Here is a 25,034-nt window from a genome sequence, read left to right on the forward strand (position 1 = left end):
CAGGGGGAAGACCTGGGAGACCCTGCCCTGCAGCACAGCCTGTTACGAGCAGGCTCGTGAACAGAACAGGCAGAGTAGCAGCTATTGTGGTAGAGGAATAACATTTATCTGTGGGGATAACAAAGTTCATATTAAACCGATTAAGGATATTAAATCCATTTCTAACAGTATGGTCATCTGACTGCACTCAGGAGACAGAGCAGATAATCCCACCCCTCATTCACAGAGCTGCCCCGATGATCCTCGCCTGGCCTGGGGAGATGACTCAAGGTGTCCGTGCCGTCTATCAGAAGACCACACTCAGCACATCAGCGGCAAATGGGGCTTTACGCCTGGCCTCACCTCCATCTCGTCCATCCAGGCTAGGAGAACACGGTTCCATGCCACGACCTCTTGGCCGTGGGTGCCAGTGCTGGGCTGAGCCCGTATCCTCATACACGCTTGAGTCAGCGTGGATGCAAACAAGTCTGGGCTGGAGAAGAGGTTCAGCTGGCGCTGCAGACAGACCCAGCAATACAAACGCGGTGCCCAGAATTTCAAAGCTGATGCCCGGCTCTGCCCAATGCTGGCAGAGAAAAGCCAACCCAAATTCCCAGCTCTTCCCTGAATATTCCTTTCAGTCCGAGCTCCCAAGCCACCCCACAGCCCTATCAAACAGCTCAAGGCAGCCGCCCCACGGAGCGTTACAGAAATAATTCAGCGCTGAGGAACACAAACCGGAGGTTTAATCTAATCCCCACCAGAGCCGGCATCTCCAGAGCCTGCGATGGCAGATCCACCCACGCAGCTCTTCCCCTCGCAGGCTGAGCCCTGAGAGATGGCTCTTGCCACATGGTGTATCGCAAGCAGCTGAAGGAAAAATTTGTGCTCTACCAACCCAAAACCCTCCCAGGAGGAACCGTCTTGATTGCATTTGCCAGGAGAATCCCAAATGCCCTGGAAAAGGCCATCCCGGTTTCACCCAGAGCGGCACGCCAGGAAGCGCGGTGGCGCAGACGGCGCTTGCGTCCTCCAGGAAGGACGCTGCGGAGACCAACTGCCTCGCGGACGTGGCACAAGGAATTTGCTGCTCAGCAACTCGGATTCAAATGCGGGGCTGGTTCCCACTGCCAAACCACAGTGTAAACCCCCGGGAATTCAGCTTTAACTAGGACAGGCTCATCTGTTGCAAACTTGATGAGATCATTTCCAAGTTCCTGTTTAACAGGTGCCAGCTCCTTCTGCACCTGCTATGTGCATAGGGATCAGCCTGCCTCCACCAAGCTGAGAACATCTGCTCAGCTCCCTCAGAAGCTGCAGAAAAGGTGACTGGAAGAAGGAACCAGGCCTGGACATCTTGCCCCATGCCCAGAGCAGGGAACCTGGGCCAGGTGGAAACAGAGAGCAAGAAAACTGCGCTTGTTAATAGGGAGGGGAACCCGCAAGAATCTTGCAGCTTTATTTCCATATAAAAGAAAAAAAAAAATCCTCTCCACAATAAAGGCAGTAAGAGCTCACTCAGCTCCGGAGCTGCACTCCTGGCCAAGCTGGAGGAGTGCAGGGTATTTCTGTCTCTGAGAACGACACGTTTGCATGCCAGCAGGATCAGCTCAACCATTCCAAGGATAATGCTGCGTCTCTGGCAGGAATTAACGCTTGGCATGGGAGGATGCTCCTAGCAGCCTTGCCCCAGGGCCCAGCCCTTTCCAGGCAGGGCTGGGGAAGCATGGGAACACGGCGCGATGAGGCCACATGAAGAAGATCTGATGCAGCCGACGGCCTTTGGCCGTCACTTACACACCTGCCTCATCCTGAAAAAAATGACTCAGCTCGTTCGGTTCAAGGCCACCCAGGACTAAGTCGCTTCCTCAACATACAGGTGGAAGTGCGGCTGCTCCCCTTTGCCAGCTGGTTTGCAGGCCTACGGCAAAGGCAAGCTGCTGTCCTTGCCCAAGGTTTCTGGGCCCCCACTGTCCCCCTCAGTCTCTGCAACACGGCTGGCAGCCTCCAGCTTCCTTCTCTTCTTCAGATGGTGCAAGTGGGATTTGGATCGTGTGTGAGCTGGAGGAAAAGGCAAACAGAGCATTTAATTCTGAGGAACTTTGAGAAGGGAACACCCGACTCGATGTCGCCGTGCAGTGCAGAGCACCCTCCCTTCCCATCCTCCCGCACAATTGATTCCCGCAGAAAAGTGAACTCCCAAGCCCTGCCCTGGCCATTTCTCAGGATGCTTCTAGGCCAAACTACCAGCACTCAAAGGGGGACAACCCTTCCTAGCCTTCTCCTGACCTCAAGAAGGACTGGAAGAGGGAAAAATCCTGGTTCTGTATATGCAGAAGACTCCAGATTGTCAGGACTCAACTCTCCCAGCAAGTCTGCTCCCAACCGAGACACAACGCCGGGAGGACGGGAGAAAGGAAAGTGTTACCAAAGAGGAGGCACATTGCAGGATGCAGGCAAGGTTGTGCAACTATCCACCACGCCATGGAGCACCGCCAGGATCATTTGTAAGCCTAGATGCCTGCACCACAGCACCAGGGATATCCTGTATATCTACAGAGAGGCTAGGGATGGAGCCTGGAGCATAATTATGCTTTTGCATCACTCCAGGGCAAGGCCCCCAGCTACGAGAGCACTTCGGCAGGAGTCAGATGGGAACAGAGGTGTAATCCCAAGGATGAAACTTGTACTGATGCAGCAGGAGCTGCATTTCTGTTTGAAATCACATAGTTAAGGACAGTAAAACTTCCTGTATCAGTGGTATTATCTAAGTAGAAGGCACTTTGTCTAACCAGACCAATGTACCATCTTAGCAGGGCGGTTTTGCTATTTCTAAGAGATCAGAGCAGCAATTAAAGCAGCAAACTTTTCATGCAGGGCCTTAATTAAACGAGGGTATGTGCTCACTGAATCAAAGCCCTCAGGTGTTTTCCAGTCATCATTTTCTGCCAAAGGATGAAATTACATGCAAAGCTGCTGCTTTATCACAATGCTGTAGGGTCACTCTCAGCTTGAAATAAAGTCTCACCTCTTACAATTTGTTGCAAGCAACACCAAAGCTTACAGTGGCTGGAAGAAGCGTTGATTTCTGCTGCTGTCTGGGGAGGCATGCACTTTTAAGTCCATACAAATTGTAAAATTAGATAAAACTTTAAAATCTTCCAAAGCCAGTGGGGTACCGGGAAGCAGTTCCCAGAACTATCTGTAACTTGATTTAAGAAAACAGACCAGATTGCAGATCGACTCCGCTCCCACTACTGTTTTCACTTCCCTTTGAGCTTTTACATTTTGCAGTTACAAGTAACACCTAGGCTTTGGACCATTTTTCTCCCACCATCTGGGGATTTGAGCCAAATTCAGCTGGATGCAGAGAACAACAGCTGGTCTTGGTTGAGAAAGGTATTCTTTTTCATTTATCAGAATTTGGGATGACATCCCTAGAGGACACGTAGTTGCAGCTGTAGTGTTTGGGGGGGATCTTGAGGAGTTCCCACTCGGTCATAAAACTTGCTGGACCTGGAAGGATGGTACAGACCCTGATAGCCTTCAGAGTCCTCTAGTTCTGGAGTAGGTAGAGCTCCTTCAAAGCACCTCCAAGCTGAGACAGCTGAGACTGGCTAAAATAAGAATTACACTTACAAACTGATCTCACTACAATGAGCTTCCTATTCTGAGCCAACTTCCATCTTTGCTTGCAGCAGTTCCCTGGCTCAATAGGTATAAGCGACTCATTCAAATCCAACAACCAACGACCTGGGAAATTTATCTCTGCATTGTGTCTGCATATACTGCATTTGGGCAACACATGGAGATTTACCAGTTTCATTTCTGCAGCCAGTTTCTCCACTACTTTTTGTTTCTGGTTCTCAGCATGAGCCTCACAGCACAGATAAATTCACTGAGTTAATCTGATTCCAGCTGAGCTCTTTTAAAGTAAGTCTATTGAAAATAGAAAATCCCTTTCTATTAACATTACAGCTAGGAATACTTTTTTTTTTTTTTTTTAAACACACAAATAGAAGATACTGGAGCAAAACTGCAGTATTAAAACATTAAGAAACTTTCATTTTACTCAACAAAATTTTAGAAGAAACAAATTTGTTCTGTGCTTTTTGACAAAGTAGCTAAAGTGCTGAAAAGGACCAGCAGTCCTGACTAAACACAGACAGCTCTGAGGCTTGATGCTACGTATAGATGCCCATGTCTGGCGTGACGGCAGAGAGCGGCAGTGTTTACTGGGTGCCGGGGAAGGGGGGGAAAGCCCGACAGATGGCTGCTGTGGCACAGCTCCTGCACCCCCTCTGGGCTTGCAAATGGCTGCTTTCATACACAGGCTGTAAACAATCCTTGAAAGCCCAAGATCATGTGCTGAGGGTCATCTGGCCAAGCAAAGACAGCCAAGGAAGCCGCTCTGCTTCAAAGAACTGCCTTGTTCCATCCCTCCACGTAACTGCGCTCGCTGTGCCCCCTCCCAGGTCCTCTCCCTCTTACCGCATCCTACCTGCCCACTCCCTGTCCCCAATGATGACTCTGTCGCAGAGCTCACACACGCGATGACTCCGTTTGTTCTCATTTATATCGTACTCCAGCTTCACAGGCTCTGCTGGGGGCTCACGTCCCTGTAGATTAAATAATGTCTCAAACTGGTTTCGGCTATGAAAATTTGCTTGGCTGTGTTCACTCTGGTAGAGTTTGGGATGTGAACTTGCCATACCCAAACACTAAGGTTAGCAGGACAGATGCTGCAGTTTTACCATGCAAGACAAGGGGCGTACTGGGCATTAGGAGAAATTTTCAGCTTAGACAACAACCCTCTGCTGCTGCGAGGAAAGCCCAAGGCTGGACATGTAAGCAGACAGCCCTGCTCAAGGGAGAGACTAAATGCCACGTTACGGGGCCTGGAGACTAGCAAGAAGTTGGCTTCTCAGTCATGGCTCACGTGTTAATTCCAGTTCCCCAGTACCTGGATGAAGCTCTCCACAATCTCCAGAGCAGGTTTCAGCACATCCTCCTCCCACCGCAAGAGATCAGACACCTCCAAGCCATACACTGGGGGCACGTTGGGCCCGGGACCTACAGAGACACAGAAAGGCAGGTCACTGCCAGAACCCCCCCAGCATCATGTCCCAGCACCCACAGGGTCACACTGTGAGCAGGGGGGATCTGCTCTTTACTATCTAGCTGTCCTTTAGCATTCAGAAGCAAACAGCAACAGCCCTTCCAGAGCCAAAATTACCAAAGACCTCAGCTTGGGGGGGCATCACCCTCCCAAACAGCAAGAACACCTAAGACCTCAAGCAAGTATCTTCATGGTTGTCTGCCTTCGGGACAGCATTATGAAATGCAAGCACACCAACAGCCCATCACAACAACAAACACTTCATCACAGCCATGGTCCACAGGAGGCTGCAGAAGATCAAAAAGCTAGATCCAGGCACAAAGCCATCACACAAAGCTTACAAGGAGATGCAGGCACGGAGTCTGGATGAGAAATCTGTGAGTGCAGGTTCCTACTTAGAGCTGTAATTGCTTGTGTGGCTGCAGGGGCCAACGCTCCCGGCTCACAGTAGCAGGCCACGGCGGGAGATGCTTTTCTAATGCCTCGACCTGACAAGGCACAGTTTGAAAGCCACTCCTTTGGCTTCCCCCAGCCCGGTGCGAAGGGACGGGGTGCTCGCTGCAGCTTGGCTGGGGTGAGACAGCTGCAATCAGAGAGCACCCACTCTCTCCGGCGACGTCGCTGCCCTGCTGCGACTCACCTCCCCGCAGACATCGGGCACACGGCCCCGCTCGGACAAAGCCATCAAGGCTGCCGCGTGCCAGTCTCCAGCAGGTGCTGCTTTTTATTGCTGTAACCACAAACAAGCTCCTGACAAGGCTGATCTGAAGCACACCTGCCACCAGAAAGGTGAGCCACATCCACCAAGCACATGGCTCCAGGAAAGCTCTTGCACCTCGTTCAAAGCCCATCTTTTGATTCGAGTTTCTCCCTGCTTTTTTTTTAACATATTGTTGTTTTGCCCCTACCAAGCACCTTTCAACAAGTGCCCGGCTCCCAGCTGCCGCTGCTGGCCCTGCTCCAAGGCTGGGGCTGGGATGGGGAAGTCCTGCTGGCTCCTTGCCACTGCAGTGAGCATGGCCCAGGCTAAAGAGCAGCCAATGGGCTCCTGCTCCTAATCTGGAGGGCAGCTGTCAAACTGGGCTTTTCGCCCTGCGCAGGGAGCATGTGTGGGTGCACGGGGAGAGGAACCATGCTGGGCACCCCCTCCCTGAGTCCCCCGGGAGCCGTCGGCAGGATAGGCTGCAGTGATGCTGTGGCCATCATCATCTACCACTGCCTGGAGTGGGGCTGAGCCTTTGCTCGCTTTGTTCTGCTGAAGTATTAGCCATCCTAATGGCACTTCTGTTGGGAGGGGATCTTCTCTTGACAGGCAACCAGGGGTGCAGGGGAAGCAGTGAGAAGGATCTGGCTTCCTGAGTGTCTGGGCAGACAGGCTGTGGGTAAGATAAACATGGGCAGTGCTGGGTGGGCTGTCTCAGGAGGGCTGAGCAGCTGCTCTTACAACCCAAACATGTGGGAAGGAATTGGGGCAGAGTCCCGTGGGTGGACTGGGACACTGGGTGCCTGTGGCTCCTGGAAGGATCTGGCCAGCAGCAGACACCTGCAGAGCCAGAGCAGCCTAAGCCAGCAGGGAGAATCCAGGCAGGATTGTCTGATCTCTGCCAGTCTCGCATCCCTCCCAACAGATGCTGCCCCAAAGCAGAGGAGCCACCACTCTCCTCTCTTGAGCTGGGAGCAGGAGATGTGCCAAGGAGGGATGAGAAGAGATGCGAGAGCAGTGATGGCAAGGCAGGGCAGGAACAGAGGACTTACGTTTCAGGAATCGGTTTCGGACCCATTTGTTCTGCCTCCGGGCATATCTCTTGGTCACCTGTTTCAGGGCCTGGATCCCTTTGAAACAGAGGGAGGAAGAAATAAAAGCTTTGTTGTTATTTTAGCAGGTAGGACAAGCTGTTCAGGGGCTGCACGGCTCTCATGATGCCTAATTGAATACTCTGCACAAACAGAGCCCAGGACTCCTTGGCCTACCCACAGTGAGCCCAGAGGATAGTTTACCACTGTACAACCTTTCAATGTTTAGTACCAGATTTATCATACCCCTCTGTAACAGTCTCCTGGGCAGACATAACAAGCCCCTTCCGCACCAGACTTGTTTTCAAGCCTCTTATCATTTCTGTGGTCTCCTCAGCCTCCCATCTCCACTTCGCACTGAACCCTCCTTGTCACAGAGCAGCTCCACCTGGGACCTCCGCTGTGCTGAGAAGCAGAGCAGCTCTCTTCTAACAACAGCATCTGTCCAGACGCTCTAGAATGACGCATGCCATCGAACAGCGCACCACTACCGACTCATGTTGTGATCTGCTAGATCCCCAGATCCCTTCCTGCCATTCCTGCTGCTGAACCACATGCTGAGTTCTGCTTCATTCCTTCTTTCTATCCCTGTTCTCCACAGCATTCACACCCCAGCTGGGATCCCATCACCCAGGTCACCGGCAGACCAACTCCAGATCCCAAGTCACGCTGTGCCTAGTACATCTTGCAAAGAGGCCTGGGGGAAAGGAGGGAGGAGTTGCTCTGAGTGTGCTCAGAGATGCTCTCCAAGCACTGAAAAAGGAGTCCCTGCCCCTCTGGGCTGGCAGGAAGGGAAAATGCACAGAGAAAGGTGCCGCTCAACCCCAGCAAGACCTGCTCTGGGTTTGAGCTTAGTTCAGAGCATCACGCAATGTCACCTGGAACTGTGTGGGGCTGAGGGACATAGGGCACACAGGGTGATCCTCCCACCTTTTTGCAAGAGCAGGGCACTGGTCTCAGGCGAGCAATTCCCCTCGCTGACAAGGTACTCATGGAACTCCTTGAAGCCGATGGACTGGAAGATGCCATGCTGGTAATCCTGCCTGGAGAACAAGACAAGAGATGGGGGTCAAGGCCATCTCCTTCAGAACAGTGGGAGACCTCAACCCTCCCCAGAATAGCAGAGGTCTCTGCGCCTCGCCCTACAGGACCCCCACAGGTGACACAAGCCCATGGCCTAAGGGGACAAGCCAAGCCAGGCACACACCGGAACATAGACCGGTGCCTTCAGTGCCAGCCCACGTCAGCTTTGCTGGGTGAACACTCAAGCAGCACTGCAGGAGCAGATGCTGCCAAGAGAGGGCTGGGAGCAGCAACACATTGGAGGTGCTGCAGGGAGAGTTGGTCTGGGCCCTGAATGGGTCTGTCAGGTGGGAGTGGGAGCAGAAAGGGAACTGGCTTCTCACCCACCGGTTCTCAGCCACCTTCTCTCGGTTGTAGCGTCGGTGGAAGTCCCGCAGCTCCTCCAGCAGTCCTGCAGCCAGCATGTCATCCACCCGCTTCTCCAGCCGCTGGTCCAGAGCTGGGAGGAGAAGAGCAGGACACGCTCAGCCACTTGGAGCTGTACCCTTGGGAGACCCAACATGTCAGGACATGGTTCGGCACTGCCAGCCTCCCGATCCACCCGAGGAAAGCAGAGCCCAGCAGGCGAGAGGAGCGAGTCCTCTGTCACGCCCACTGATGCCAAAGGAATTGCTGCCTTGTTCAGGGAGGAGGCTGGGGCAGGAGCAGGGAGTCAGCCCTAATCCTGCATCACCTTATTCAGCCAGCCAAGAGCCCACTCTCACCTGCCTGGTCTGCATGGAGCCACAGGATGCAGGAATGTGGGTATTTCAGGGGCCCACCTAAGGGCCCCCCACCTTCCTCCTCCTGCTGCTGGTGCAAGAATTCACTATGGGGGATCCCCGTCTCTTCAAACACTTGGAGGCTCCTGTAAGCAGAGACAGACAGAGCTCAGAGGCTGGGTGAGGATGAGTTTTTCCATCTTCCCAGCAGCCCTGGGGGCTCCAGCAAAGGGAACCGCAGACACTCGCTGTGATCCAACCCTCTCATGTTGGGGGGAGGGCAGGTTTCTGCCCTCTCCCGTGCCCGGCATCCCGAGCACACCCAGGTCCTGGGGGTGCAATGCAGTGCAGAGCACAGCGATGGCACTCAAGGAGCCCAGAGCACAGCCACCCACTCTTGCCTGGCACCGGGACAAGCCCTGCAGGGGACGGGGTTCTGGCTCCAGCCCTGCCCTTTCCAGCCAGGCAGGGCTGCAGGGAAGGGGCCAGCGTTGCCGATGCTGCAAAGCATTACCGCCAGCTCAGCCCAGCCCAGCCAGGGAGGTGGAGGAAGCTGCGGAGGGTGCCCAACCCTCCGTCCCCCTCCACCGTGCGAATGGGGTGGGCGGCGTTCTGCTCCCCCCAGGCCAGGGCTCGGCTGGGTTGGGCCCGCCAAAGCAGCAAGCCTGGTCTTGCTCCAGTGCTGTTCCCACAGAGCTCAGCTATGTTACTCAGCCAGCATGGCAGCTTGCTCTTTAAATAGCTCCAGATAAACCCTGCTGCTGGGGCACCGCAGCGGGAGCAGCCCCGGTGCACCAAGCCAGGAGCAATGCGCTGTCCTGGATCCCAAAGGCAGTTCAAGCTGGGGGCTGCGTGGCCAAAGGTCTCAGATCCCAGAGAGCTCCCCAACACCAGTGCTCCATAGTTCCCAAGCACCTTGCTAAGAGGCTAGGAGTGCCTGCCTGGGATGGGAGAGCCCATCTTGCCGTGTTCCCAGGCACACAATTCCCTTGGGAAGGAGTACTGGGCCCTGGCACCTCCGGCCCCCGGCATGCCAAACTCACCTGGCCACTTTGCGCTTGTCATGGGGGTGCAGCTTGGCCGCCATCTCTGGGTCCACCTGGCTCAGGCGGCGATGGAGCTCAACGCCATCCAGCTGTTCCAGCTCCACTTTCCTGTCGGTGACCAGCCCGGGGGCTGTGCTGGCCTTTTCCTGTGGGGCACAAGGAAGCCCTGAATCAAGCTGCTCATCCATGTGCAAGGCCAGTGCAAGCAAGAAGATCCCCGAGACCCACAGGGTGAAGGAGGGGCTTTTGGTTGTCCTTGCCCCACTCTAGCAGGGGGAGCACTGTGCCCGGTTGCAGGAAGCCTGCCCTGAACACGGGGCTTTCCCTTTCCCAGAGGGATACACAGCCCCCCCAACAGTACCTTTGTGTTGATAAGGACCTTCCAGAGCAGGGACTCGATGTAGTAGTTGGTTCCTCCCACAACAATCGGGATCTTGTCTCGGGCAAAGATATCTTCAATGTGCCACAGTCAGGGAGCATAAGCAGAGATGCACAGCAGGGAGGGAAGGCTGTGGGGAGCGGCAGCCCAGGGCCCAGACCCCACTCTCCCAGCCCCACGGAGCCAGTGAGGCTGCAGGTCAGGGTTACAGGTGTCCCTCATCTCTCATTATCCTCTGCTACCTGTGTTAGCTACCATCAAAACTCAGGGACGCCCAGGGAGGGCAATACCCAGCCCAGCACTGTTGTGGTGCAGCAGAGATGTTCCCCAACCAGCCCTGAGGATGGGCTGCACTGAGCATTAGCTGGACAAAAGAAGCTCCAAGGCCCCCTCGCCAGCAATATCCTCTGAAAACCGGAGTTAGTTGCAATATGGACAGCCCAAGTCTGATGCAAACAGTGATGCCTCTTGCAGGCCTGGCTGTGGAGGGAGAAAGTCCATATCTGCTTGGCCAGGCAGGCTGCAGCATTAAAGGATATCAGAGCCACAGCTTTGTCTCTGAAATCCACCACCGTGTAGTTAGAGACAAGGGGATCCACAAAGCTGATCATGTGGTGTCTGCACAGACGCTGCTCCTGGGGAGAAACCTTGTTCGTGATGATGTCCAAGCCCTTGTACACCTGGGGAAGAGAAGAGCCCGTCGTTCACCTCTGTGTCCCATGAAACCCCCACCAACCATTGCTCCTTCCCACACACAAAGCCACTGCCTGTCCCGATCACCCCTCTGAGCCCCTCGCTGGTCTCTGGAGAAGCAGGCAGCACAGGCAGGGGCACATGCCCCGTTCAGGCAAGGCAGCAGGAATCTCGCCAACACCTGCTCCTGTCAGGGCCAAACTGCCTCTCTCTGGTGTTTGTTCCTGCGCACGGGAGATGAACCATGAGTCCAACCGCTCGCAACTGCTTTCCTGGTCTGATATAACCCTGCAGTTAGGGAGGGAAAGGCTGATAAGAGTGATCAGAGAGCGGTGTCAGAGCCCAGTAAGCGTAACCAGCCAAGCCTGGCTCCGAAGCACAGAGCTCCAAACAATGAGGACAGCTGCCTTCAAGCTGCCATCTCCTCATCTGCTGCTGTTGCAGCTAAAAGCTCAGGTGTGCCTCTCTCCAAATACCTGTCTCCAGCACAGCACCGAGTCTCCTTTGGGGACAAGGATCACTGCTTCCCGTAACACACAAAGACCTCTCTGGATGCAACATGCAACTTCATGGAGCCTCCTAAACACACACGAACGGTCTCAGCTCATGCACACCTTAAAAGCCTGGTGTGCTGCCTGCTGCCGGTTCTCACCGAGCCGGTCAGGTACAAAGGGGAGCAAAACACACCAGTGCAGGTCAGTGACCCCAGGGGAAAAGAGGCACTGTCCTGCACCAAGGTGCCAGGAGACACTGGTGAGGGCAACCAGCAGCATCTCGCTGCTTCAAGGTGCGTCTTCAATCAGCTAGTCAGCTAAAAGGAGAGCAGAAAGAAAAGCCACCCAAACCAACCCCTCGGCAGCATTCTTGGTGAAGAGCCAAGGCGACCTGCAATTCCAGCAGCACGCATCGGAGCCACAGCCCAAATCCACCCTCCAGGCTGCATAAAGCAACAGCCACAGCCCAGCCCGCAGACCCAGGTGGTGCAAGTACCGGAGCTGCCTCAGCTTGGCGTCCCTTCCCCACAGCTCGGCTGGGTCCCGTGAGCAGAGCCCTTTCAGATGAGAGCATCTTTCACCCAGAAGAAGGGAGGAAGGCTCCTCGCCCTGCTCCCCGCAGCACGCAAACACAACCCTCCTCAGCGCGGGATGCCCCTGTGCCCTGGCACTGCCCTGTCAGTGGGTGCTGTGAGGCTCCACAGTGCTGCAGACAAACAGGGATCAGAGCAGGGACCTGCACCCCGAGGATGCTGGCAGCAGACGTGTGGTCACAGCGGGGCACATAAAGCCTTTCTGTCCAGCCCAGCTCTGAGCCGTGCCAAGGACTGAGCACCCTCCGTGCCGCGGTCGGAGGGAGGATGTGTTTAGCCTCTCAGCACCTCCCCGCTTGGAGCAGTCTCCCAGCCTGGGATAAACTGCCCTGATGGGAGAAGGGACTGGAAATGGCTGTACTGATTTCCTCCTCCACCACCCAGAAACCACCCCAGCCAGAGGGCCAGACTTCCAGAAACAAATTTCCCCTTAATCCCCTCTGAGAAGCTGCCAAGCCTCCGGCTGCAGCGCAGCCTCCACCTACTGCCTCCCCTGGTCCCAGACAGAAGGACAAGGTGACACAGAGGTGACCCACAGGCAGAAGGCACTGAGCGGCAGCAGCAAGGGACGATTCGAGGTTAGTGGAGTAGGGAAGCCCGATCCCTGCCTGGAGCAGTCATGCGAGCTGCTGGGGCGGCTGAACCGGCTGCAGCCCAGCAGACACTCCCTGTCTTGCTTAACTCTTGCACTTGCTGCTTGGAGGGCCAGGGCCAGCTCCTGCTCCCAGTCCCTCGGCGGAGAAAGGCTCGCCTGGGGGCAGGAAGCAAGGGGGGAGCGGGAGGGCAACCAAATGCTCTTCCTTTCTGCCCTGCAGAAACCCAGCTGTCTCCAGGGTATGGCGAGCAGACAGGAGGAAAGACCCAAGAGGCAGCTCTCTGCCAACATGCCCCGTGGCTGGCTGCAGCCTATTGATCTCCTTCCATTACCCAAGCCCGGGCTAAGCAGCGCCATTCAATGCAGATCCCCAGTCAGCACCGAAAAGCCTTTGAATTCAACGACCTTTGGCTCAGTGCCTTCTCTTCCCCGACAAGGGCCAGTCCAGTCCTCCAGCTCCTCCGACTCCCACTCGTCTGCCTGAAATCACAGTCAATACAGAGGGCTGGCGGGGAGGCTCGGAGGCAGCCGGGAGCTCCCAGTGACCTGCGAGGGCAGAGCCAGAACTTACAGTTCAGTCTCCAATTCCCCAAGGTTCTCCTGCAGATTAAACACCGAGAGACTCCCTGAATATCTGGCAACAAGAGGAGGAGGAATGCAGTGTCAGTGTGTGGGCTGAGAGGAAACAAAGGCGGCCTTTTACACACACCCAGCAAAGCCCAGAGAAGGTTTCCACCAGCTGGCTGTCGGCAGGGCCTCGCACCGAGACGTCCTCCTGACACTCATTTCTATTTTCAGCAAGCGGCTCAGATAAGCCTTTGTTGCTTTCTAAGGCCCCAAAACAGATTAGCAGCAAGCCTGGAGCAGCAGGCCTCTGAGACACCAAACACAAGCCGGGGACTAAAGATGCTTAGCCTTGACGGCGTCCTCCCACCTCTGCCGCTGAAACCCCCAGGCAGGTCAGCCCCACAGCTCACAGTACTTTGCTGGAAAGTCAGCACTCTCTCCCCTTTTAAAGGGTAGGGAAACTGAGGCAGGAGACACAAACACCAGTGATCCTCAGGAAACGATGCCTGTGAGGATCCGCAGCCCGGGAAGGGTGGGTTCTCCCAAACCCTGGCTCTGCCACCAGTTTCATGCACAATCCCAAACTCTGTCCCTTTGCCACCATCTGCACTAGAGAGAGAAAGGCACCGTCCTTGCCCTGAGCGCAGGGAGCACACTATTGAAGGTGACATGACAGCTGTGCAGCACAGGGACCCCAGACACATCCAAGCCACCTACGGCCAGGAAGAGTGTGAAAACTTCAGAGGGGCCAAAGGATCTCCCAGCTGGAGAGGGGCACGGAGGACATAAACCAAGCTTGGGTGCAAGAAGAACACAATTCAGTCCCCACTCTGATCCCTGCCGTGAGAAGGATGTCACCAAGGGCTCTTAAGATGTCCTGACCTGACACACTAAGTGACAAGTGCAGCCAGTGTGCTACAACAGCCTCCAGAGGAGGACTGCATCGCCACTTCAAAGTATGAAATCCAGAAGGGACGGCAGGATCGGGAGCGGATGGGGGCCTCCAGCAAGCTGGCACCAGGATCACTGTGCCCTCACTGCTCCATCAGGAATGAAGAAGCGGGACTGGCTTCACCCCACTTGGCTTCCCCAGGGAATGACTTACTCCTAAAGGAAACTGCAGGGATGACAAATGGCAACAGAAAGGACAAAAAGAAAGATTAAGAGGCCATCAGATTAACCGGAGCTCCTGAGCTGCACGCAGGCAGCAGCTAAGTCTGTAATTTGACCACAGCGACTCAGGGCCGTGACGAAAACACCCTGGAGATAGCGGGGTGCCTGTGTGCGGGAACAGGTGGGCTCGGGGCTCCCCGGCCCCTTCCCGAGCCTGGCTCCAGCCCCAGCAGCTGCCTAAAACACTGCCAGCATTTGTCAGAGCTCCACGGAGCCCGCACGGGGCGCAGCGATGAATGGACAGAGGGGCCTGAGAGCGACACGGTTGCTGGCAGCTGTCAGTCGAGAATGAGCAATGGGATTTTTAAAACCCAGCGACTCTTCCGCAAGGACACCGGAGCCAGCTCTGCGTGGCAGACGGATATACAGCAGGGAGACAATATTCTGCGGGAACAAAGCCAGCAAGAAAGCAGACCCAGTTGGCTGGCTGCAGCCGCCTAAGCGGGGCACGGGGGTTAGTGGAGCGTGGTGGGGGAGGCGCAGACACACGCTGCTTGAGGCTGTGCCTTCAGGCGGCCGGGGCCGCGGAGAGGCAGGGCTCACCCGCCTCGCCGCCCCAAGAGGCTGCGCCGACAGCACGCTACGTTACGGGATAAAGCAGGGGAGCTGCTCGGCTCTCGCTCCACAGTCACGCTAGGATGAGATTAAAAGGAAAAGAGGACAAGAGCCACTCGAGCCCGAATGCCATTGGGCGCCTGCAGCCAGAGTCCTCCCAGTGCCTGCATTCCCGTAGTGGGACCTGAAACAACCAGAGCACAAAATACATGCTTCAAAACATCCACCAGCGTGAAACGAGAATTCACAGCATGCTAGTCAGCTCCAGCCACATCTGCAGAGCTCGGGATGCAGCAGGAGCCTCGTGTTTGCAGGATCGCTGAAGTCAACAGCTGCTTCCCTGATATTGAAGCCTGCTGTACGCTGGGCTGGCGGTCACTGCAAGGTCTGAGAACCTCAGCATTCCCAGTACACAAACGGGCACGAATAACCAAACAAAAGCTCTAGGGCTTGTCCAGATCAGGACGGTCAATAGTAGTAAAACCGCACCAGCTGAGCTCTGCTCAGAAACATTTCCGATGCAGACACTAGAGCAGAGTAACTCACCTTGGAAACTTAACAGCAGCTGCCTAAAAGCCACCCAGCCCAGACAGAGTCTGCAGAGAAAACCAGCCCGCAGGCAGTCTCACCCCCAGCTTGAGGACAGCAAGATGGACATGCCAGTCCTTTGTTAGGGAGCACTGGCAATGCCTGGTGGTTCACGACGGCTGGGCCGGGCAACCAGGAGGGCAGCTGCCCGCAATCAGGCAGCACTGGACAAAGCTTCTACGTCTCACATGAATGTTTTGCCCCTGCAGGATTTTGTCAATTCAGCTCAGACCTCAAACACCCTTTCCCCAAGAACTTAAGGCAAACATTCCCTAGAATTAAAGCTTTCCAATTGCTTGCTCCAAATGCAGGACAGGGATTTTTAAAATTTAGCTCTCTGGGATACAAACAGTGACCAGCATCGGCAGCCCGGTGCAGGAAACCAGGAGGTGGCTGCAGGACAGCAAGAGTCGATCTCTGAGCAGCGCAAAGGGCAAAGGGTGTTGTTGGCAGAAACACCTTTTTAAAAAGCGTAGTAACTACCGTTAAACATTAAACTTGACGGAAAGCTCAGGCGTTATAGAAAGAGAACAAGGAAAATGTTGATTAGGAAGGAAAACATTCTGCTAAACAATAACAAAACCCCCAGCAGTGGCTGAAATCTACATCTTGTGACAAAGCTCTTGTAGCTGAACGCAATTAGGACCAAAAAGCGAGGCTAGGCTCCTTGGTGTTTACTGAACCTGACTGTACAACCAATATATTCCATGCTGCCACTTGCAATAAGAGGCGAGACCACAGAGACTGTCACTGGCAAGTAGCAAATATAATTTTTAATATTCTTTCTTGTATCTCGTTGATGACCCATTGCTGGTGACCGAGGAAGGGAGCGCTTGCCTTCAGCTGCCGTATTACAGCCTCACTTAAGGCTACGTCCATAAAACAGCCTCTGGAAGGACAGACAGCACCAGCCAGCCTTTCTGCCTCACCACATCTCCCAGCCGGGGTGCGAATCACAACGCAGGGTCCTGCCCGGACCGACGTGCGCACCCTAAGGCCTCGATCCAGCTGCGGTTTCTTAGGCAGGACTCGCGCCACATCCCGTGGGATTGCCCACAACCCAAGGTCCGTGTCAGCAGATCCGCATCCGTGGGAGCAACCCTGGGTATCGCTTACTACCCATTAACTCCAACTGCTCCTTACACCTCCGCATAGCTTTTTGTGGGTTAAAATTAAAACACCCTTGCTTTGGTTTTCTTCCAAAAGGTGAATTTATTGGGAGGGGGTGGGGTGGTGGTGATGTTGAACAAACCCAGTTCTGCAGTTGTGGTTGCGCTGCCTTGTTCGGAGCTAACAAGCGGGCACGGAGTGCTTCTCTCACTCGAAAACGAACAATCGGCCACCGGGACAGGGGCTCCGGGGCCAGGCCGGGCCCTGTACCGGGAGCACACCCAACGGGCACGATCCCCCCCCGCAACCCCGGCAGCCGTTCCCCACAAGCACCCGGCCACGGGGCCCGGGGTCCCCGGGGGAGCCCACCCTGCAGCCCCGCGGGGCTGGGCCCTCTCCGGCCCCCCACACCAGGCCCCACCGCCCCTCCAGGCCCAGGCCAGGCCGCCTCCCGACCCCCTTAGGGCCCCCCCCGGGGATCCCGGGCCTAGCTCGGGCCTTCCCCGGTCCCCAGGCCCGGCCGCGGCCTCCCTCAGGCCCAGCTCGGGCCTTCCCCGGTCCCCAGGCCCTGCCCCGGCCTCCCTCAGGCCCAGCTCGGGCCTTCCCCCGGTCGCCAGGCCCGGCCCCGGCCTCCCTCAGGCCCAGCTCGGGCCTTCCCCGGTCCCCAGGCCCTGCCCCGGCCTCCCTCAGGCCCAGCTCGGGCCTTCCCCGGTCGCCAGGCCCGGCCCCGGCCTCCCTCAGGCCCAGCTCGGGCCTTCCCCGGTCCCCAGGCCCGGCCCCGGCGTCTCCCGGTGGCCGGGCCTATCCGCAGGCCGCCCCGGAGGGCCGGGCCCGGCAGTACCTGCATAGAATCGGCGCTGATGATCTCCCCGCCGAGTCGTAGGCCGAGCTGCAGCGCCAGCGCCGACTTGCCGGTGCCGGTAGCGCCGAGGATCACCACCAGCGGCGGCCGAGGCCGCGACGGCGGCGGGACCCGGCCCAAGCAGAAAGCGGCCGCCGCCATGGCCCGGCCCGGCCCGGCGGCTGCCATGGGGACGGGCGGGCGGGCGGGAGGGACGGGGGCGGGACGGGGACGGAGCCGGGGCCGGGGCCGGGGCCGGGGCCGGGGCCACCCGCGGGGAGGACGGGGCCGAGCCCTGTGCCCTGTGTCCCTCTGCCAGGCGGGGTTCCCGTCCCCAAACCGGGTCCCTCCCCTTGCCCCCGGCCCGGGTCTCCATCCCTGTCCCCTGCCCTGCCCATCCCCACGCCCTCCGGGTCATTTTGGGGTCCCCCGGACACCCCCCCCGCCTTTAGGGACCCCCCAGCCACCCCCGGGCCGCGTCCACGAGTGGGGTTCTGCCCCGTGGTACCTCTTTTTTTTTTTCTTTTTTATTTTTGGGGGGGGGGGGGGGTAGGATGGGGTGGGAAGGATGCTGTTGCCATAGCAACGGGGCAGGAGGGTGAGGAGCGGGGCTGTTGCCATAGCAACGGAGAGGAACGAGTTGCCGTGGCAACCGCAGCAGCAGCCTCCACGAAGGATCGTCCTCCCCCATCGCCACGGCAACACGGGGGGGGGGGGGGGGGGATGAAATGGGGAGCGGGCGACTGTCTCCGTGGCAACAGAGGGGAGGGAAGGCAGGGAGACGGTTGCCATGGCGACGGCGGGAGGAGGGTATCTCCCTGGCAACACACATCCTTTGCCATAGCAACAAGGAGCAGGAGGCTGCGGGCCGGGGAGGGGTACAGTGCTCGGAAGGGAAAGGATTATCACCGCCTCGGGAAACTGTCCTAAAAATTTGCCAGCCCAGGCGTGAAGGCGGCACCGCGCCCGTGACATCCCCCGGGTCCGGCTGTGGCTGCCCCGCGTGAAACCGGTGCTGGTGGGAAAGCAGAAATGGGTTGGGGTTGGGTTTTTTTTTGGGGGGGGGGGGGTATGTGGGGGCAGAGGCAAGGGGGTGAGCAGGGCAATGGGGGTTAAAAAAAATAACTCTGTCAGGCTTGGGGATGCTGAATTGTGATGGTTACAGCTGACATTTGCAAATTGCGGCGCTGAACAAGTGGGGAGGAAAAGCCCTGTGTGTTTATTGTGTTCACTTAATAGCACTGTCAGTCTGCTTTTCTGGTCCTTACCGTGGCAATAAGAGAGGAGGCATCTGCTTCAGTAACCAGGGAAGTTTCAGGTGGATATGTATGTATGCATGCCACCTTTAAGCAGGAGAACTCAAAGGTATGTGCAAAACTGCGACTGTTCCTCGGTTTAATTTGAGACCAACTACATTTTTCACTGGTGATGGTCTCAGTTCAGACCACAGGATCTGCACATCATTTCCAAGAAAGAAAAATCATGTTTTAAACATCCTATGTGCCTTCAGCATGAAAAGAAAAAGCACACCTTACTAAAAACCTTATTGGGAGGGTCACCTTGAGCTGAAAAAAGACACCAGTCTGCAAGTGTCGGTGTACACACAACAAAAATAAACATTTGAGGGACTGGTACATCTGGGCTTTGTTTCCTGCGCATGGGCGAGGTGTCAGATTTAGGTCACCCTGCTCCGTGTTTAAGCTGTGGTTCCTGTGAGCACCTTTTAATACAGCTCTAAAACTCTTTGACACGCCGTGATGCAACATGCAGAAAGTGTGAAATGTTGCCGGAACCGAAGGGAACAGGTATTTAAGAGCTTCCATGCAGAATCATTGCTTTTTAAGGCTGGCTTCCCGTGGGTGATTGAGTCTCCTGCAGCAGCAGCAACAGCAGCTCTCTTCTGACCTCTCAGCAGTAACAGGATCCTGTGTCCCTCCTGCATTTAGAGTAAGACTTTCGCCGCCAGTATGAAGGAAACCCAAAAGCATCAGGTTCAGGGACGGCAGGGAGAACACACATATATATAATTTCATCCATTCGGCAGATCTGAGTATATGAAGTTCTCCGATGCACCTTGAAGCGAGCGGATTGCATTCCCCCCCTCCCTATAGGGTTACCACCAACCACAGCCCCGGCCCCTGACCCGTGGGGCAGCGATCGCCCCACACCGACTGCCCTGAGCCCCATTAGGGGGGTTTATAGTTACACTAAAGCTTTCTCCAAGCCCAGTGTGGGCTTTCTGCCCCTCCTTGCCAATAAAGCCACTTAAAAGGAGGAAAAATAATCCAGGTGATTTGTTTCCCCGGCCCCACCACTGTGACCACTTCTGTTTCAAGCGCTGGGAGAAAGTCAGGACAAAGAGCTCAGTCTTGCTGGCAGCGAGGCAGCCAAGCCCCGGTGCAAAATATATTCATTTCTGTTTGTGTCCAGGACACCCCAAAACACAGCAGCCAGGTCAGCCCCCCCAAGGAGCATCATGGTGTGATGCATGGAAACCCACAGCCACCTGCATGGAAAAAGCCAACCCAAGCTGTTGCAAACTTATTTATTTATGAAGTGTGAGGTAATGAAGAAAGTGCTAAATCCGACCACAGTGTTAACTCTAACGGTTCTCAGCAGGTCAGCAGGGACCCAAGGGTGCTGTCCTGCGGGGCCACCCCTGCCAGCACCCCAGGGAGGGGACAGGGGACCGTGCCACCCACATACCCCACTGCAGGCTGGGCAGCAGGACAGCACAAGCAGGGGAAAGCCTCGAAGGCAGCACAGCCCCCCACGCCATGCACCCAACATGCCCCTTCCAGCCAGGCTCCCTGCAAAGTCCAAAGCTTCACCGGGGATTTTAGGTGGCTGCTGGTGAGGGGGCACTCACAAAGGTGGGAAAGGGGGTCACAAGCGTGGGAAAGGGGAAAAATCCCCTGTTATTGCAAATGGGTGGTTTGGAGAGCTGCAAGGGGGGAACCGGCCTCTGCGAGGACTCAGCCAGCCCCTTCCTGATCTCCCTAAAGTGCAGCAGGACTGAGCCCTCCCCCGCAGCAGGAACCCCCCTCCAAAACAAAAAAAGTTTTTATATATATATAAAAAAAGCAAACTCTTTACCAATACTTCTCAAAAAGTGGTACAAAAATACAGTATAAAAACACAGCCTCCAGTATAAGACTCGCAGTTACAGCAGCAGTTTCTAGAACATAAAATCCAAGACAAGCTACTGCGTGAAGTGGTAAGAAAGTGAGGTACGGTCCAGCCGAGCAAGGGGATTGCCCACAGGGTGCTGTTAACCCTGGTGAGAGAGACACCCTGCCGTCGCCATCTCCATGGGGATCCGTCCAGAGACGAGCCCTGTGCTGGGCTCTCTGTGTCTGCCTCTACCTGCTTCCCTGAACCGAAGCAGACCATGGTTGCTTGGGATTTTTAGGGCGAGATGGGTGCCCAGGGGCAGCTCCCAGTGATGCTGTCAGTAGCAGATGGCAGAGAGGGGTGCAGGGGCTGCCAGGGAAGGGGGAATAGAGTTGAGCCTGCAAATTGAAGCAGTCACTTCAGAAAGCTTCACAAGGGGGACAGGGGAAATCTTGCAACACCCAGTGCCAAGAAGCCAGCCCCAAGCAGGTCATGCCATGGGGGGGGGGGGCCCTGCTGTGGCCCCATTCCCGCAGCCACCCCACATGCAGCAACCGCCACATGCTCCAGCCCCCTGGGGCCAACAGTTCAAGAAACAACAACAACAAAAAGAAAAAAAAACCCAAAACTAAAAAATGTGCAAATTGAGAGGGAGCCAGGGGGGGTCGTGGGGACCGGGGTGGGGGGCACATTGGGCACTAGTGCCCCTTGAGGTGAGCAATCCGTTTCAGCAGCTGGGTCTGCCGCAGCCGCAGCTGCCGCTTCTCGGCCGCCATCCTCCTCTCGGCACTGATGAGCGACTGCAGGTACTCGGAGGATTTGCTCAGGATCACCACTTTGGGCGTCTTGGGGCAACTGGCGAGCCCGGGCACCTGGTCCCGCAGGGCCAGGAAGCGCGAGCGCAGGTCGTTGCGCCGCTTGCGCTCCAGGTAATTGTGATTTTTCCTCTTGGCCACGTCCTCGCTGTCGGAGCCGGGGCTGCTGCTGGCTTTCGGCAAGCTGGGCTCAGGCAGCGCGATGGCAGGGGCTGGCTCCGTGGCACTTGGTGGCTCGTCCTCAGCCTGTTGGGGTGGCTCTGGTGGGGGACAGGCATCCGGCGGTGAGCGGGCAGCGTAGTTGTGCTGCTGCTGGTGGACGGAGATGTGGAAGCGTTTCATGCAGGGGTCCAAGGGGTCGGCACGCAGCGTGATGGTGACCGGCTTCCTCAGGCTGAGCGATTGTCTCTTCTCCACTGTCACCACATCGATCTCTTCACCTTCTGCTCAAAATAGACAAAAAATCCCCATCAATTGGGAGCCCCTGGACGATCTCCCCGCTGCTGTCCCACAGAAGTTTGCTCATGCACTGCAAAGTCACTCTGCGACCTCCAGAAGGGATTATGTGATTTAAGTGCTTTTCCGATACCATCGCAAAGGAAGGAGCTTTCCTTCCACATTCATGTGCCCCATCCCCTGAAATTGGGATAGAGCTTTACTTTCACCTCACTTCTGCACCAGGAGCAACATGTGTCCAGGATAAAGGATCATCGGTTAAGAAACACCCGAACCCACCTGCCCCGGGGGCCATGAGGAGCAGGATGCTGGGGACCTGGGACAGCCTAACTCCAAAGTTCATCCTGGTCGGGCGCTTTCATGGCCCATTGGAATTGTAAATGAGGGACGTAGGGGCAGAACTGCCCTTTGTTCCCCTTGGCTGCAGCTTCCCACTTCGGTGACTTGTTACTTTTCACAAGCGATAAACCCCATTCAGCCCAGGCTCCCCGGGGACAGAGGGGACAATCCCCCACGATGCAGGGGGGGGGGAGGGAGAGGTGAAGGGGTCCCTCCAAAGGACTCGGTGACCCTCGAAGGCATCGCAAGCCCAAGAGTCAGTGGGGGGAGGTTATCAGAGCTGTGAGCAGGAGACACAAATAAAGCTTAACCGGACCCAAAGCACCCCGTCTGTTGTCATCGCAGCTTGTCCCCTCCCAGTGAATCCCAGTGGCACAAAGCTGGTCCCTGGGGACAGCAGGGTGACCTGCTTCCAGACACCCCCCGCGATCGCTCTCGCTTTAGGAACGGGCTTCCACCTTTTTTTCTTAGGCTTTGGGGGAAAATACAGCCACTCGCTTAAATGTCCCCCGAGACACTCAGACCCCCACCGGCATCTCGGGCAGAGGCCTGGCCCCCCACCCCTACTGCGATAGGGCCAGCGGGGGCCGCAGGAGCGGGGCTTCAGGGCACTCTCCTGCTTGTGGCCCCCAACATCCCCCCCCCAAGGCTCTGGGGGCTCTGCCCAGCAAGCTTAAGCCGCCCTGCTACTGGAGCTACTGGTGTGTGTGTGTGGGGGGGGGCACTCGCTGTCCTCACACACGCCAAAGGCCGCGGTCACCAGTGTCACAACCCGACCGGTCTCAGCCACGTGTATATACACACATGCACCCCCCACCCCCCCCCACCCGCGCTCATTAATAAAAGTCGGATCGCGGAGTCCCGCCCACCCCAGCCACCCATTGGCTGTCTGGCGGGGCCGGCCGGCTACTTTACCATCCCATTGGTTCCTACCTCTGTCCATCAACGCTGCCCCTCTCATTGTTTGCAATCTGTTGCTTTTTGTTCGGCGCCCACGTGGCGCGGCCGGATCCGGACCGGGACCGAGTCCGGGACCCCACCGGGACCGGGACCTCCTCCCACCCCCCCCCCAACCCTTCAACCGGGTCCCCCCCAATTTGGGTTAAGCCTCTTAACGCCCGCAACCTGCTTACCGTCCCCGGGCTGTTAATGGCATTAAGTCCCCATCCCGCTCCCTGACTCACCGGCGCAGGTCGTTGCCACCGGCAGATTTATTAACGGGGTCAAGGCACCGCGGGGCCGTTATCAGCGCTTCCACGGCAGCCCAGTCAGCCCACCTTCCGTGGGAGAGAGGGAAACAGCCGACGGGCCCCCCCCTCCCCCCTCGCCGGGGCTACGGGGCCAAGGGGGGTGGGGGGGGAGACCCGGGGTGTTTGTAAATAGAGACTGAAAAGAGGCGGTTATGGCCTGAGATGAGGGAGGGGGGTTCAGAGGCATCCGCTTCCCAGCCCCCTCCCCACGCGGGACAAGCAGGGGTACCCCAGGGGTGTCCCGGGACGAGCCACCGCTGATGCGGGATGTTCCTGCCCGTCCCGCCGCCTCGGGGGACGCGGCCGCTGCTCCGCGACCTGCCGGCCCCTGGGGACATTTTGCCTTTTGTCCCGAGGAAAGCCCGTCCCGGGTGGGTTGGGGAAACAGCCGAGGTTACGAGCCGGCAGCAGAGCACGCTACAAAGCTCAAAAAAAAAAAAACCAAAACCCAAACCAAACTTTCCACGCTGAGCTGCAAACTTGCCCCTCACCAACCTACCCGCGAGGTTCCCGTGGGGTCGGGACGAGGGAGAGGGACCACCAGAGACCCACGCAGCGGTCGGGGGGAGCCCCACGCACCCTCCTGTGAGGGGTAGGGATTTCCCGAGCAGAAATCCCGCAGGAAGGGGAGCAGCCGAGCCCGCTTTGTTCACGGGGGCCGGGACCGGGACTCGCTTGGAGCCACAACAAAGGCTCTGCCTGGCTGGGAAGCCTCCCGGCACGCACATGTGTGGACACGCGTGTCCTCCACGCCGGGCTCCCCGTGGGTTTCAGCAAGGTTGGAGGGTACCTGGGGAGGGTGGGGGGACGGGGCCAGCCCGCACCTGGACGGCGGAGAGCTTGGGTCCCTTACCAGAATCGCTTTGGCCCTCGGATCCCGAAGATGCGGGGATCTTGCTCTCGGCCAACGGGCAAAGGAAGACGGCAGCGGGATCCACGCACTCGCTCACCGAGCTGCTGAACCCAAAATCCTGCGCGAAGGAAGGTTTGTGGGGGGTGGCCCTCTGCGTGCCCGTGGAAAGTTTCTCTGTCATCGCCTTCTCCAGTCTCTCCCGGGCTGAAAACCCACTCCACATACAATCCTTGAGGATGAAAGCGCTCAGGTTCCCGAAGATCTCTCCCGTCCCTATGAGATACTCCGGCTCTTCCCCGGCCAGGCAGTAGCGGGAGAGCCAGCCGGAGCCCTCCGCCCCGGAGCAGCAGGCTTTCTCCCCGGGGATACCCAGGGGGGAGACGGGGGGAGTGGGAACCAGCTCGAACTTCTTCCAGATATCTTCGCTGGGGGCCGTGGAACGATGGAAATCCTCCTGGGCATCGTGGTCGTAGAAGTAGTGTTGGTACGAGTCAAACTCCATCTCTGCCTGGGAGGGCGGCAAAGGCGGGGGATGGGGAGGGGGGGGTGGGGAAAGCAGAAAGAAAACGGGGGACACCCCCCCGCCCGATCCACAGCCCCACTCAGGAAAAGGGCACCCCCAGCCCCATGGATGAAGAGGGGGAAGCCCCCGGTGCACCCACCTCCCCCGGCGCTGCGGATGGCGGCGGCACCAGCCACCGAGCCGGGACCGCGGGTGCATTGTTTCCCCCCCCCCTCACTTATAGCCTGTCTGCGGGGGCCGGCCCCGCCCGCCCGCCAATCCACGGGCTGAGATTTGCATAGAGGGAGGGGCTAATCCCTATCCCCGCCTCCCTGGGGGGGGGCACGGTGTGAAGGATGCCGCCCCCCCCCCCCCCCGGTTCACTGGTCCTGCTA

The 25,034-nt window shown here is 57.2% G+C and overlaps 3 protein-coding genes across 3 annotated transcripts in view; 1 reads left to right on the plus strand and 2 right to left on the minus strand.

Moving 5' to 3' along the window:
* Positions 1-25,034, plus strand: part of CAP1 (cyclase associated actin cytoskeleton regulatory protein 1) — a 156,047-nt gene that overhangs the window by 93,861 nt on the left and 37,152 nt on the right. The window lies entirely within an intron of this gene.
* Positions 59-17,532, minus strand: TRIT1 (tRNA isopentenyltransferase 1). The gene is made up of 11 exons (XM_049820879.1): positions 17,311-17,532; positions 10,639-10,781; positions 10,084-10,180; positions 9,720-9,868; positions 8,680-8,822; positions 8,303-8,414; positions 7,823-7,935; positions 6,854-6,931; positions 4,943-5,052; positions 4,481-4,598; positions 59-2,040 (listed from the first exon to the last, which is right to left on the minus strand). The coding sequence occupies exons 1-11, from the start codon at positions 17,497-17,499 to the stop codon at positions 1,901-1,903; spliced, it is 1,392 nt and encodes a 463-aa protein (XP_049676836.1). The 5' UTR covers positions 17,500-17,532; the 3' UTR covers positions 59-1,900.
* Positions 19,852-24,853, minus strand: MYCL (MYCL proto-oncogene, bHLH transcription factor). Its single transcript, XM_049820881.1, has 3 exons — positions 24,800-24,853; positions 24,138-24,645; positions 19,852-21,682 (listed from the first exon to the last, which is right to left on the minus strand). Exons 2-3 carry the CDS (start codon positions 24,637-24,639, stop codon positions 21,123-21,125), a joined length of 1,062 nt encoding a protein of 353 aa, XP_049676838.1. The 5' UTR covers positions 24,640-24,645; positions 24,800-24,853; the 3' UTR covers positions 19,852-21,122.

The sequence above is a fragment of the Accipiter gentilis genome, chromosome 17 (genome assembly GCF_929443795.1).
Source record: "Accipiter gentilis chromosome 17, bAccGen1.1, whole genome shotgun sequence".
In the NCBI taxonomy this organism is placed as follows: Eukaryota; Metazoa; Chordata; class Aves; order Accipitriformes; family Accipitridae; genus Astur; species Astur gentilis.

Bases quoted from the DNA above. Each gene is read 5' to 3' on its own strand.
- MYCL (XM_049820881.1), bottom strand. From the start codon at position 24,639: ATGGAGTTTGACTCGTACCAACACTACTTCTACGACCACGATGCCCAG. The intron at 21,683-24,137 runs GTAAGGGACCCA...TATTTTGAGCAG, and splicing joins CGAGGGCCAAAGCGATTCTG to AAGGTGAAGAGATCGATGTG.
- TRIT1 (XM_049820879.1), bottom strand. From the start codon at position 17,499: ATGGCAGCCGCCGGGCCGGGCCGGGCCATGGCGGCGGCCGCTTTCTGC. The intron at 9,869-10,083 runs GTACTGTTGGGG...TGTGCCCCACAG, and splicing joins AGGTCCTTATCAACACAAAG to GAAAAGGCCAGCACAGCCCC. The intron at 2,041-4,480 runs GTAGGATGCGGT...CTTTTCCTCCAG, and splicing joins TGGGGACAGGGAGTGGGCAG to CTCACACACGATCCAAATCC.